At 37.1% G+C, this 15,640-nt stretch overlaps 1 protein-coding gene across 1 annotated transcript in view; it reads right to left on the bottom strand.

Annotated features, from left to right (window-relative positions):
- Positions 1-15,640, bottom strand: part of MORC1 (MORC family CW-type zinc finger 1) — a 195,307-nt gene that overhangs the window by 71,270 nt on the left and 108,397 nt on the right. Inside the window, exons 16-17 of the mRNA XM_006164206.1 lie at positions 15,278-15,383; positions 8,560-8,698 (exon numbers count right to left, since the gene is read on the bottom strand). Of these exons, the coding sequence (XP_006164268.1) occupies positions 8,560-8,698; positions 15,278-15,383 (245 nt within the window). The remainder of the gene's footprint in view (positions 1-8,559; positions 8,699-15,277; positions 15,384-15,640) is intronic.

Here is a 15,640-nt window from a genome sequence, read left to right as displayed (position 1 = left end):
CCTTGGGTTGTCAAAAAAAGATGAGTAAGAAAATGATTTGAACAAGCAGTTCAAGGTAACTAGTTGACTTGTTAGACGTCTGCTGTGCCCAGCACTACACTTGATAAAATAATACTAAGCGAAGTTAGTTTTCAAATGCCAGGAATTGTCACTACTGGTGGTGGTAGGAGGTACACAGAAGAAAAGCAGTACATGGTCTCTGCCTTCAAGGGACTTCTAGACTAGCAATGGAAGCAATTTATTGAACATCTCATTGGTATACTGTGAGCACAGACCCCACAAGTATGGATATATGCGTTATCCCTCTTAAAGAATAATGCATCAACACAGGGAAATAAGATCTTTGTAGCAAGAATAATAAAGTAAAATATTTCGACTTCAGTGAGCTATTATAATAGCTTCATTTTAGACAAGGGCCTTTTGCTGTCATAAATTTTAGATCATGGCAAGTATATGTAAGGAGGCTGAAAATTATTCTTGATGAATAAATATATTTTCTGAGGCATCTGTCACTATAATTACACAGATCTGAAATCTTAGCATCCTACACAATAATGACACATTTAAAAGATTAAATTTGAAATGGGAAAATGCATTCACATTCTTCATTACAAACTATACTCAGTTATGTCGCTTCAATTTGAAAAACACAGTTAAAACTTCTGCAAGACTTCTTTGCTCTCATTTACTGAGAAAACAACCAATGTGGGAATTGCCAGGTTATACTGTTTCTTTTTTTTTTCCCTGTGTCCGCACAAGCACTGTAAGAGAATAGAAATACTATTGCTTGAACTCCTTTTCAACAGGCCTAGAATTTTATAAAGGCTATTCATTTGACTGGAAGACTATGAACATGACAAATGAAATCCAAATGTAGTCCCTGTACTCCCATCCAAAGCAACGCTATTTTGATCAAGTGTAAAACGCCTACATCTTCAATAACATTTGCAGAATTGGTTAGTCTAACTTGTGAAGAATCAATTAATCCAATAAAGAAAAAAATATTCATCTTCGTGAGAAATTCTGTATAAATCAAAGTATCCCTCTCATCCTTCACTCACTGCTCACTAAAATACCTATTATATGAAATACCCAGTCCTAGGTGTTGTTGGGAATGCAAAGATGAGCAAAAAAAGGTGCCTGCTTTCAGAAGGCTTCTAGCTTAATACAGGAAACAGACCAGAAACCCGAGCATCAATATTACCAGGCAGAAAGTGAAATATGCTTGAAGAAACTCACACATGGGGGCAAAGGAAATTTTGAAAGGACATATTTGTAGAGCTATGGAAATGAAAGAAAGCTTCATGCAGGGATTGGCACTAGATCAGGATCTTGGACTGGGGAAGAGCCAGACACTGCTTCAGACAAGAACGGCAGGAACAAAGGCATGCAGAACAGCATGGAGGTGGGGAGCACATGTAAGGAACATGGAATGCCAGAATGGAAGAAATCAGTACTAGAAAGGCAATTCGTGTTTGATTAGAGAGAGCCTAGACTGTGGCTAAAATACTAATACTCATCCAAAAACATTAACTCAGAAAGACCTAGAGAGTACATAAGCAATATGTCAGAAATTGCACAAGGATATTGATTATACAAACATACTAACCCATTAACCTGACTTAGGTACAAAAAGGTAAACACAGGATAGCTCAATTCAGTGAAGAAACTTTTTGCTATTTTTTTTTTTTAGGTTCTTTATTACTTTCATGAGCAAGAGAGAAAGAGACACAGACACTGACACTTCCAACAGGGTCTTCATCCCGCTATCCATCTCCAGCCTCAGCCAGCCCCAGAACATGGGCACATGTGCCCAGCATGTTCAAGGAGGTGTCCATGAGCAAACCCAGGCCTTTCTCAGATGGGTCAGCCTCACTGAGCATCGTGATACAGCTGCATCACCACCCAGCCCCTGGGGGAGATAAAGTTTTCATCTGTCTTTTAGAGATTGAGGATTTATAGGGTACCAAAACCCTTGAATGAAATGTAACTAAAGCCACATTCTGTGTGCATGGTAACGACACGGCCATCCTTATCATCCAATAAAAGAAATTTCAGCTGTGAATTCAAACTGAGAAAGGGACAAAATGAAGACTAGAAAATCCTCAATCACAGAGGAACTGATTTTATAATTCCACTTTACAGTTTTAAAATTATTGTATAAGTTTACTGAAAAGTAGAATAACAATTATCTAGCTATTATAATATGCCCTTTAGCAGCTGAAACAATTAACATGAAAATGAAAATGCTTCATCATTCGACCAGCAGATGGCACTTGTCACTCATATAGGAAACAGCAGGTAATGAGGCATGAAGCTGAACCATGGAGTGAGAAACAAATTACTCATTCATCTACTCAGAAGGGAGGAAGGCAGGAATGAGCTCTTGCAGAAGCACAATTTATAATGAGGGTCTCAGCTTGCTGACATAGCTTACCAGTTACATGGAAGGCAACCCCGTAACTCTACAAAATGGACCACAGGTGACAGATCTTAAATATGAGCTTTCTCATTAGGTTTACCAAACTTAGGCATTTCCCCTAACAAACATGATTTGCAATATATTGGTTTATTGTCTGTATAAATGTTCTTATGTACTTTGTTCTGTAAGACTGAGCAAAACAGTGGAGTTAGGCAGAAAGGAAACAAATTCCAGCCTCGCTATTTAAAGATAAACGACTCGATTCAAGTTATTTAACTTCTTTGAACTTTATTTTCCTCTTTTGTTAAAATGGATATAGTTAGCTGGAATGCAGTAGGAATTAAGTAAGATGCCATCTGTTAAAATGCTACTTTTGGTCCCAGCTTCTTCATTTTCTCCTAAAGGATAAGACCTACTCATTAGGATATCTTTAACCACAGCAGTTTTCTGACTGACTGTGGGTCCTCTCTCGGGTGTCCTATGGGTTGTGCTCCTGGCTGTCAGACTGTTACTCCACACCAGTAGGGTGTGTGTGAAGTAGCAGAGAGGCAGTGGCTACTGGTTTCCAGTAAGTTTCATTATATTACCATTCCTACTATCTTTCTATCTTCCAGATTGTCAGTGATGCACAAGCTAGAACCCCAGAACCTAAGATCCAGAAAGAGCTTTGATTTACCTAGTTAACCCTTCATTTTTCAGATCAGGAAGCCAGCTGCCATTAAAGCTAAAATACAAGAGAGTAAGAAATGAAGGCATGCTGGCAGGTTTGGACATCTTATACTTGTTCCCCAGGTTAGGTCAAACAAGTGGTCACTGGTAGTGGGAGGAAGAAAGAAAGAACAAGAGGTAGGCAAAGCATAATTGCATCGCATATATTTTATGATTCTTAATACTGTGCGAATGGGTAAATGGACTCCACCGATAGACAGACGCAAAGTGATGGTAACAAACTAACCAGTTCTGGATCTTCCAATGATGTCTTGCTTACATGTGAATCATGTCTACAGTAAACCTAAATCCTGTCTACACAGAGCCAGAATGAAATCAATGCCCTATTTTTCTGGCTTTCCCGCCCTCGCTGATATAACAGTCAGAGAACACTTCTAAAATGCACCCAGAAAAACGGTAAATTCACGCTAAATGTTGGATGGCTTTGGATCTCTTTTCTACATCAGACAGATGCCAGCAAAATACAGTTTTTGAACACCTCATGCACAGATTATGTTTGTGAAATGGGAAACTGAGACCACCATTCAGAAGTCTTGTAGTCAATATTTACTGTATTTTATAATGAATTGCACCCCTTTTTAAAGACAGACATTCCACATAATGTACATGGGTAGGTGATGGGTGGGTGCTTGCTTGTTTGTTCACTAGCTACGAAGCATGTGTGCTTGCCAGAGAGAGTTCTATAAGAGAGAGAAGAATGGGAGAAAGTGTCCTACCCATGAGAATGGGCATGATGCAATTCCTTCTCTTTCATCTCTCACTCCTCTTGGGATTTTGGGCACACATACACAAGCATACAGTGTGATTTTCAAGCCTCTAGGTATAGGACTTGAACCACGTAGTCAGCTTTGAGAGATCCAACTCCCTTATCTACAAGGTTGTAGAGGGTTAATTTATTTTTTTAAAATATGTAAGCTCAGCATGTATTGTTGGAAAAGTCCTAAAGTATTTTTTCTATTATTTTAATGCAAAAACACATCATGACTTTTCTGACAACCCAATAATTTAAAAGACTGGAGGCAGACATAAGGGTAGGTATGTGATCAACCACCACCTCAAAATTTGACTGGGTGAGCCCCAGTGAATGTCTACCCTAATCACCAAGAAATAAGGTTAGTTAAGGTCACTGAGTACTGAAAATAGTTAAAGATGCTATGATTTTTTTTTCTCCACTGATTTTGTGAATTTTTTCTTTCACAAATGGAAAAGGAAGGATGGTGAAGATTCTTATGTCCTTTGAACTAATGGCAGAAGAGTTCTATATAAGGACTGCTAAGCTTCTTTGTTTACATTTGATACAAACTGAATCTGTAACCCTGGCCTAAAGTTTCAAGGAAAAAATCAGATATCAAGAAACAAAGAGTAAGCAGAACCAAAGACTCAAATCTGTTACTCCACCAGCTCCCATCAAAAGCTCTAGGTCAGTGATGAATAAAGCATCCAGTCCTAAATAAACAACAAACTAATTATGTCTGTGAGCAGCAGTATTATTATCCAAAGGTTATCTCTGACCACCACAGGAAAGCTAAAAAATTCAGAGATGGCTATAAAGATAAAATCTATTCAGGTTGTGCTGAATGCCTTCACACCGCTGCAACGAATAGTAAACAAAGTAAGAAATAAACCAGCAGAGTTAAGATATTCCATAATGGAAAGATCTGAGTTAACTTAATTGTTCATTTATGAAAATAATCATGGTCTGTGATTCCTTCACTTCTGATCTCTGTTATCAAACCCCCAGCTAGAGGCTCTATGAACTGCAAAAAGGTGAGCTGTTTTTTGGAGATGGAGAGTGCTTAGGAGAATATGTTTCCAAAGTGACACTCAGTATCTGTCTAACAGGGACCCTAAGACTCCAGGCTTAAAGACATGCATACCCAAAATCCAGAGTGGAGAATGGAGAGGGGACTGTGGCATGGCCATCCCCCTGGGGGAGTGATTTCTCACTTTCTCTCTCTCTACCTCTGGCAAGCACATGCACCCTCTAGGATAAAACCTAAAACAAAAAGTTGGGGGAAGGTTAGATTTCTTTGGTTGTAATCTCACATGGTAGCTGACTTGCACTGAAGGTCCCGATCGAAGATGGTGAGGTAAGCATGTAAAATGTATTTCCTAAAAGGTCAGAAACGTGTTCAGACTGGGGGGTCTTAGCTTCTGCTCCATCATTTACTTTTCTATTTTAATGAACATTTTATTTCCTGACCTATACAGAGGAGGTCACACATTTGGACATATTCTACCGATTTTCCCAAGTACCACTTACGGGTATTGACAAGCTGCAATTTTAACATGCTGAACGTGGGTGGCATATTTATAAAGTAAATAGATATAATTGCTTTAATAGTTATGAAAATAAAATGATTGTACATGTCACATTTTCTTTCACTCCAAATTGTCATGGTTAATTGTTATTCTGATAGTAATGTTTTATTTATTGAATTTTCTTAAAAATTAAATGTGATTTTGACTTTCTATAACAGGCTTGCTTTTTTTTTAGTTTTTCTTTTCCTTTCTTATCTTCTCCTCTTTTTTAAATTGTAATTTATGATTTACATATCATCTTTGTAGGGTTCAGTATGGGTTTTTCAAAGAATTATTTATTTTATATATTATTATTATTATTTAATTTGACCATAAAAAGACAGAGAGAGGGAGAGGAAAAGTGAGAAAACAAGCCACCAGGCCCAGGACTCTAAACTGCAGTTGGTCATACACGTTAACCACTATGGCATTTGCCTGGCCCCAGTATGGTCTTTAGGAGTATGTATACTATATGTAATAAATAATCTGAGGGTATATATGCATTACCTTCAACATTTAACATTACATTATTTTGTGAATATTTGAAGTCCACTCTACTGGTTATTTTGGAAATACAAAATGAATTGTCAGTGATGTTCTTTATTATGAAATACAGTTCTAAAGAAAAATGAAATGGTTAAAAATCAGACAACATAAAGTCTCATAAATTAATGAGGATAGATTTTTGAAAGCGAAGATAATCTTAACATAGTCAAAGAAAAATTAATTGGTAATTTCCAGATAGGGGATTATGGGAGATTAAAGTTTAAAATCTGAAAAGATCTGTGGTTGCAATCATTATTCCAGTTAGAGATAGATAAAATTGTACATTACAATAGCTCCTTCAGAAGAGACAGAGAAAGAAAATTGTTATTCATTCACTGTAAGTTCTTGTAATTCCACAGTACTATACATAAAAAATAAGTTCTCAAAAAAGCAAAAAATAAAAAAATTGGAAAGATATTTATAAGAGAAGAAACAGAAAAATCAGTGAGTTAGTGATTTATAGACTTTACAAAGTTCTTGATTTTAGTCATCTTTAAATTCATTACAAAGAAAGACTCAGCTACTTGTAACACTTTGGAATTTTTCTCTGTTATCTGGTTTTATACCATTAGTAATGATTATAATAATATATAAATGCAACATGAAACCTGGAGAGACAGTGTCTATCAAAATAACTGGTGAATTTGCACTTAAATTTGCTTGTGTGTAAAAAAAGTTAAATCTGAATTGTTAGCCTTGAATTCAGTTGGAAATTTCATTCTAACATTCAATGTTATCACTAATTTGTGTAGACGTATCCCTGACCTTTTACTACTCTTTTATTTTCCCCGTAATTGTTTTATATTCTCTTGCTTCTATTTATCTTTCTTGAGTTTTCCTGGTATAGTATTCTCTTAAGTACTCTCTGAAGAGCTGGTTTAGTTTTGATCAATTCTTTCAGCATTTGTTTATCTGGGAATGCTTTTATTGCTCCTTCCCATTTCAAAGATAATCTCCCTGGGTATAGTACTCTGGGCTGAAATTGTTTTTTCTTTCAGAGTTTTAAATATGTCTTCCTATTCTTTCCTTGCCTGCATTGTTTAAGTTGAGAAGGCTGATGTTAGTCTAACAGGGTAACCTTCGTATGTAACTTGGTGTTTCTCTCTTGCCATTTTTAGAATGTTATCTTTGTCTTTAATGTTTACCAATTTGGCAAAGATAGGCCTTGGAGAGGGTCTTCCTATGTTGTATCTTCTTGGTATCCTTTGTATTTTCTGCATTTGGATGTCTGTATGTTTCCAAATTTAGGAAGTTCCAACTAATATACCATGAAAGAGATTTATTTATTTATTTTTAGAGAGAGATTTTTGCTATAGGGTACATATGCTCAACAAAGAGACAGACACAGAGAGAGAGAGAGAGAGAGGGAGACAGCCAGAAGTCAGGTGGATGACTACACTGCAATGTTTTCTCCTCCATTCTCCTCTTAGGATTTTGTGCTGTTAGTGTTGTCCGGGGTGATTTTAAAGCCACTAGGTCAGGGACTTCAACCATGGTCAACCATGTGGGAGTCCAGCGCCTTAACCAATACACCACCTGCTAGCCCTTAGGGCAGTACTTTTTAAAAGACCCTTTCACCTATGAAACCTTTTAGGAAAAAAATGTAATGAAATAAAATAGTGGGTAGTCAAAAAAGCCATGATGCATTTTTGAATTAAAACACACACACACAAAATACATCATGACTTTTCTGATAACCCAATAGCTTAACTTTTGGAGTCATAAATATTTGTGTCTAGACCAGGACCAGCAGTTAGCATAATGGCTATGTCACTGGACTCCCATGTAATCGACCTCAGTTCGTGTCCTGGACCCAGTGGCTTAAAACTCACGCTGGGTCCGGGCGCGTGTGCGTGTGTGCCCAAGATCCCAAGAGGAGAATGGAGGAGAAGGGATTGCGGCGTGACCATCCCCCCTGGGGGGTGATTTCTCGCTTTCTGTCTCTATGTCTCTCTCTGTCTGTCTGGCGAGCGCACGCGCCCTACAGTGAAAATCTCTCCAAAAAAAAAAAAATTTTTTTTTAAAAAAAACTCACGCTGGGTGCGTGTGTGCCCAAGATCCCAAGAGGAGAATGGAGGAGAAGGGATTGCGGCATGGCCATCCCCCCCCTGGGGGGGGATGATTTCTTGCTTCCTGTCTTTCTGTCTCTCTCTGTCTTTCTGGCAAGCGCATGCACCCTATTGCAAAAACCTCTTCAAAAAAAAAAAATATTTGTGTCTAGACCATGACTCTGTGACCTTGGGCATGCTGGATGACCTCTACGAGGCTCTATGTGCTACTATGCAGTGGAAACAATGTCCTTGTTTCTCATATACACTGTTATGTAGATAGGCTTCAACATCACATGTTTGGTATTTTTTACAGAACTCTCCTCCCTCCTTGAGACTCACCTTCCAGAATAGTTCTTATACACTAAATTAAAAGGAATTGACAAAAAGAAGGTTAAAAAAAGAGATTACACATTTCAATTTCACTTGAGTAAACCATATTTGTCAATTTCCACATGACACCAACAGCTCAAAAGTCACAGTTCATTTCAGAAAGAACTGATGACAGCTCACCTGTGGCTGCTGTTCTGCTAGTCTGTTTTGATACTTTTGGACCGATGCTCTAAGTCGCTTCTCTTTCTCATTTTTTGATGGTGATACTGTGCTCATAGTGCCCAGAGGGATGGACGGTAGACGTTCCATCCGATGACAGCTTCACAACCAATAAGGACAGGATTAATACCAGCAGGAAACAGAAAACTATTTACTGTCTATAAAACATGATTTACTTACACAAGGAGTTACTCTTTACATCATAGACCCTAAATTCAAATAAAAAGGAAGAATACTGCACAGATGACTTTAGGTAATACATGACCTTCAATCTCCCATATGCATAGAAAAAAGCTTAATGAAAAACATGGAAGGTAGCATACATTTATGAGATAAGGCCTTTCAGAAAAAAACTTCCTTAGATCAGTGAGGCTTATCTCATTACTCTTTCCATTTTTTTACAAAAAAAAAATTCATTGTAGAAATCTATTTATTTCTCTATAAATTATATCAAATAATTCTACTCCCGCGGGGAAGTTGTGAAAGAAGATAGAAATGATGATTCTGTAAAAAGGTAAAAAATCTCAAATAGATTGAATGTGGTTTTTTTACATTCTGTTGCACAATATGTAGAATATAGTTAATAACAATATTGCATATTTGAAAATGGCTGAGAGAGTAAACTTCAAATATTCCCACCACAAAAAAATAGTAAGTATTTGAGGTGATGGATATGTTAGTTTAATTATTCCATGTTGTAATTATAAATCTTAACATCACTCTGTACTCCACAAATTTATACAATCATAAATTGTCAATTTACATTTTTAAAAGTAAACATAATAATAATAATTCTGCATCTCAAACACATGGATCCTATGTGTGACTCAGGATCACTATGAAGACCAGTGACTGTGTGATGTCATACAGTACTCAGGGATGGACACAGGAGCTACTAAGCCATGTACAGCCCCAAAGACCTGACTGTGCCATCCCTCCCAAGCAACCTGTTGTCATCAGAGTATTTGCTTTGGGGAGTCACCCTGTTCCCAGATGACAGATGTTAATGTTTCTTGTAGCTACTGGGTGAATACTTGTTTTATATTATCATGTAGAATTGTATGTAAATTACAAAAAACAGACCATGGAAGTGTACTTTCCTTGTCATGGTTAAAAAAAAAAATACTGATAACTTTTGAGACACGATTGAGAAAAACTGAGGCTCCCCCCGCTCCCTTACTTTTGGTTTTGTGGAGACACACTGGTGAGCTGAGTTAACTAAATTACTGAAAAAGTAAGATATGATTCTGTTCATCTTGGAGTCTTGGCCTGACATGGATAAAAAGTTCAACTCCCATGAAACACAGCTCTGATTCAGGGCATGCTGGGGAGGTGCTATGGGGGAGAAGGGAGGATGAGATAAGTTCTCTGAGCCTGTACTAGGTCAAGGAGTTTCCTACTGTTGATAGGTGTGGGAAAGTCCATTTGGCTATCAAAAAGAGGAGAAAGGGATAAAGTTTGCAGAAAATACATGTATTAGGCTAGGCGAGGGAGGAGGCTGAGAATAAAGAGGGCACTTTCTCCTGTCTGAAACAATGAGAGAAGTGAAGCTAACCCACTATTCCTAGGCTTTTCAGCACACACTTTTCTTGCCCCCTACCAACAGAGAAGAGTGAGGAGCTACAATCAAATTCAAATACTACTGTGAAAACCCACTTAATTCCACCCACATGTGGTGTTTGCTATTATTGTTATTTTCAAAGAAAGGTGCTAGATAAACAAATCCTGGGGACAACTGCTTACTATACATATAGCCACCCACAGTGTTGATTTGAAGACATCTGTGGGGTGGTACCTACATAGGTCTCTATTTATTTGAGAAAAGAAGCTTGTGGCAACATTCAGTTTCTATTTAGAAAAGAGAAACCTTAATTATTTTATTAAAACACAACCTATTCAATTGTCTTCATTTAAAGATTTTTGGAAATGAATATTAATAGGCAATACAACCCAAGCCATTTTTAAAAATCCTTGTCAGACCTCAGGGTTTTTTGTTTCAATCATAACAGGCATCATTTTTTACTGCTGGTGATCCTTATTTTCAATGTAGATAAATGCATAGCATGAATGTAATGGAAATGTACTGATACCTATTTCCTGGGTACTGTGACAAAAACGTACAGCCTCCCTCTGTGCTTGAAGTGGAAAACAAAAGGAGGCTTCAGCGAATTGAAAAAGTAGAGCCATTTTACCCTATCCAGGTTACGGACCCCAAATACTACCATCCAGGAAATGGTATATTTTGGTCATTAAAATGTATTGGTATGAAATCAGGCTTCCTAAAATGCAAAATGATGTCTTCTGAGAGAGCGCACGGTAAGGCAGAAAGATACAGGTTTTGCATCAGAAGCTTGGTTTCCAGTGATCTAGGGAGGGATGAATCTTGGACAAGTGACTGTACCTTTCTCAGACTCTGTTTTCTCCTCTGAGAAATAAGGAAGGTCCACTTTTTGGTAATGACAGAGTGAGACAGCACATATAATTACTAAGAGAAAGCTATTGTGTTTCTGGCCCATGTTTTCGTTACACAGACATTGTTCATTCAAAACCTGTTCATTGACATTAACACTGCAGACAGTTAGCAATAAAATGAGGACGATAAACTAGTTTCTATAAACGTAAATAATGCTACTTTTCACTTCATTGTTGGATTTTTCTACTCATAGAATGTTCCCTAATATCTATACTTCTTATCACCTTAATTCACGTTAAGTGATTCTATCCAAATGCAAGGGGTTTGTCTGACAATAATCTATGTCAAAGCATATTCTCAAGGAATCTGTGGCCTATCCTATCATATTGAAGCAGAAGATTAAGCTAGGTCATCAGAGTCACTTCTCTTCCCCCTTGGAATTATCAATTATTTTCTTTACATCTACCCTAAATGTCTTGCTGCCATTTCACGCATATTTTTGTCATAATCTTTTCAGTGGAAATGAAATATAAATGGTCAATATTATGTCAGTATATTTAAGGAATCAAGGACTTAAGAAAATTGTAAACATGAGAAGACTTTGCATTTTAGGATTCTAAGGTCCATCAGTTTTCAGTTAACACAGCTAAATTTATCCTGCCCCTCATTACAAATGACACTGTTTTGATGTGTAAAAACTGTATAATTAATGCAGCTTTGAAACTAATTTTACAATGATCTGTGATGGTATTACTACTTTTCAAGAGAAGGTTGACAGCATGCTAATTCAGGGTCAATGGCAAGTCGATGATACAGAAGCAGCAGGAGACAGCTCCCTAATTCTGCGGGTGTGATGATGCCCAAGACTGCTCTGAGAAATCACAGGTATATGGTTAGATCTGTGGGGACTGGCCTCCACTCTGGTGGCCTGTTATTAAGAGGTTTCCAGTGATCAGGGACTTTCAATGGATTCTGCTGACAAGAATTCAGCTGGAGCCAGAGAAGATACATCAATATACTATGATTATGCCCCATCCTAATGGATGGCAAGATGACTTAAAGAGAGATTATGGCACTGGTCCAAGATTTCACTGCTAGGAGAGCCAGGAGTCAAATCCAGGTGGTCTGGCTCTAAAGTCTGGACTGTGAACACCATCCGACACTGCACGGAAAGTTATTAGCTCACAGGAAGTGATTAATATTATTAATGAAACTAAACCAACACTTTGTTCCTCTCTGAGAGCTATTTAAGCCCCAAGGGATGGAATAAGGTTTAGAAATCAGAAGTTTCTGGCCACTAGCATCATAAACAGGCTTTTAGCCTTGATTTGTACTTTTATTCTCCCTTTTCTAAAATGAAGATGAGACTAGATCAGTGTTTAATCATGCTTTCTGGAGTTCTGGGATTTTGCAGAGAGTAGGAAACAAATGGAATATAGATACCTTTGGTCTTTAGGTTCCCAGCTTCCAATCCAAACAGGACAATTCTGCACTTACGGTATATATTTACATTTATTATATATATATATATATGCATTTATTTCTAATTCTTAATCATATATACACATACATAGCACATATATATACATATATATGTATAAAAATACATTTGTTTTACATATTTGGGTTCAGGGACAAATTTTATTTGGGGGATAAAAAGAGTTATATTCTAAAACAAGAAGGGGGAGATTGAAAAACCCGTAGGCCATGTGAAATCTAAGAGTCTTCATTTCTGACATTTCTCCCCAGTCTCTAGGTGGAAGGGATTTTACCAAGAGATTCTGAATGTTTTCCTCTTCTTTTTCTTTTTATATTGGCTTTTTAGGTTCTTTTTTTATGAGCTGGATAAAAATAATCAAACAGGAGTTATTACCCTAATGTCTATATTAGCAATACTGAAGCACTTATCTAGTCTGAAATATTTAGAACAGACTATATGAAAAAGCAATGCTTGACTTAGGGGTGCCTTTGTTAAAGGGGAGCACTAACTCTTTTTTCCCTAGGGAAGAATATTTATCTGAAAGGGCTTGATCTATACTTCTTATCACCTTAATTCACGTTAAGTGATTCTATCCAAATGCAAGGGGTTTGTCTGACAATAATCTATGTCAAAGCATATTCTCAAGGAATCTGTGGCCTATCCTATCATATTGAAGCAGAAGATTAAGCTAGGTCATCAGAGTCACTTCTCTTCCCCCTTGGAATTATCAATTATTTTCTTTACATCTACCCTAAATGTCTTGCTGCCATTTCACGCATATTTTTGTCATAATCTTTTCAGTGGAAATGAAATATAAATGGTCAATATTATGTCAGTATATTTAAGGAATCAAGGACTTAAGAAAATTGTAAACATGAGAAGACTTTGCATTTTAGGATTCTAAGGTCCATCAGTTTTCAGTTAACACAGCTAAATTTATCCTGCCCCTCATTACAAATGACACTGTTTTGATGTGTAAAAACTGTATAATTAATGCAGCTTTGAAACTAATTTTACAATGATCTGTGATGGTATTACTACTTTTCAAGAGAAGGTTGACAGCATGCTAATTCAGGGTCAATGGCAAGTCGATGATACAGAAGCAGCAGGAGACAGCTCCCTAATTCTGCGGGTGTGATGATGCCCAAGACTGCTCTGAGAAATCACAGGTATATGGTTAGATCTGTGGGGACTGGCCTCCACTCTGGTGGCCTGTTATTAAGAGGTTTCCAGTGATCAGGGACTTTCAATGGATTCTGCTGACAAGAATTCAGCTGGAGCCAGAGAAGATACATCAATATACTATGATTATGCCCCATCCTAATGGATGGCAAGATGACTTAAAGAGAGATTATGGCACTGGTCCAAGATTTCACTGCTAGGAGAGCCAGGAGTCAAATCCAGGTGGTCTGGCTCTAAAGTCTGGACTGTGAACACCATCCGACACTGCACGGAAAGTTATTAGCTCACAGGAAGTGATTAATATTATTAATGAAACTAAACCAACACTTTGTTCCTCTCTGAGAGCTATTTAAGCCCCAAGGGATGGAATAAGGTTTAGAAATCAGAAGTTTCTGGCCACTAGCATCATAAACAGGCTTTTAGCCTTGATTTGTACTTTTATTCTCCCTTTTCTAAAATGAAGATGAGACTAGATCAGTGTTTAATCATGCTTTCTGGAGTTCTGGGATTTTGCAGAGAGTAGGAAACAAATGGAATATAGATACCTTTGGTCTTTAGGTTCCCAGCTTCCAATCCAAACAGGACAATTCTGCACTTACGGTATATATTTACATTTATTATATATATATATATATGCATTTATTTCTAATTCTTAATCATATATACACACACATAGCACATATATATACATATATATGTATAAAAATACATTTGTTTTACATATTTGGGTTCAGAAACAAATTTTATTTGGGGGATAAAAAGAGTTATATTCTAAAACAAGAAGGGGGAGATTGAAAAACCCGTAGGCCATGTGAAATCTAAGAGTCTTCATTTCTGACATTTCTCCCCAGTCTCTAGGTGGAAGGGATTTTACCAAGAGATTCTGAATGTTTTCCTCTTCTTTTTCTTTTTATATTGGCTTTTTAGGTTCTTTTTTTATGAGCTGGATAAAAATAATCAAACAGGAGTTATTACCCTAATGTCTATATTAGCAATACTGAAGCACTTATCTAGTCTGAAATATTTAGAACAGACTATATGAAAAAGCAATGCTTGACTTAGGGGTGCCTTTGTTAAAGGGGAGCACTAACTCTTTTTTCCCTAGGGAAGAATATTTATCTGAAAGGGCTTGTAGTAACATTGATGTCCATCAATATTTAATCAGTCTTTTTCCTGTTTTAGTCTGAACTTCTTCCTCCAAGAGCATAAAGCAATGAAATCAATACACGACTTAAAAAGAAAAAGCACATGGTCTAACAGTTTAACGCCTCTGGAGATACTCTCTGAGTAGTGCTCCTGTACAATCAGGTTGTATGTTGAGTGAAAATGAACTGGAAGGCAGAACTCTGAAACACCGGGTCCTGGTTTCCTGCCACTGGAAGTACAGAGTTGCACATTCCAGTGTTTGCAAATAGTTACATCCAGATCTCTTTTACTTAATGGAAAAAGCACACTAATGAAATAATCTTTCCACAGGTAGTGAAAAACTAGAAAGAGTATGAAGAGATACCAACAACTAACCTAAAATCTACCTATCACTGATGTTTTCCGGTTTCATCCTAATGAACTTCAGGAATTAAAATTTAAATTTTTTAAAAAATCACCTATTTTCCAAGGGGTTAGGATGATTGGCACAAATCCAGACGTCAAGGAATTCTTTGTCTTGATAGTCAGTAGAGGAAGGCAAGACTCTCCATTTCAGGCAAAGATCTGATTGTCAAGACAAAAATCACACACAAAAGAGATCACAATCAGAAGCTATCACAGTAGAGTGTCCGTTTGCATATACCAAAAGTATGAGGTATGTCTCAATCCAGCGACCAATTAGTCCTTCATCATACACCATAGTGCTTGATAACATAACTACTCTAGGACTCTATAAGCCAGGATTTCAGGAGACCACCAAGAAATGAGTAATATTATTCCCTCCAGTTGGTTTGTGCTGTCAGTCAAAATAACCTTAATAG

This window comes from Tupaia chinensis, unplaced genomic scaffold (assembly GCF_000334495.1).
Source record: "Tupaia chinensis unplaced genomic scaffold, TupChi_1.0 Scaffold143593_1, whole genome shotgun sequence".
NCBI classification, from domain to species: Eukaryota; Metazoa; Chordata; class Mammalia; order Scandentia; family Tupaiidae; genus Tupaia; species Tupaia belangeri.
The sequence above is the reverse complement of the archived record's forward strand: the minus strand, read 5'-3'. Positions and strand labels throughout refer to the sequence as shown.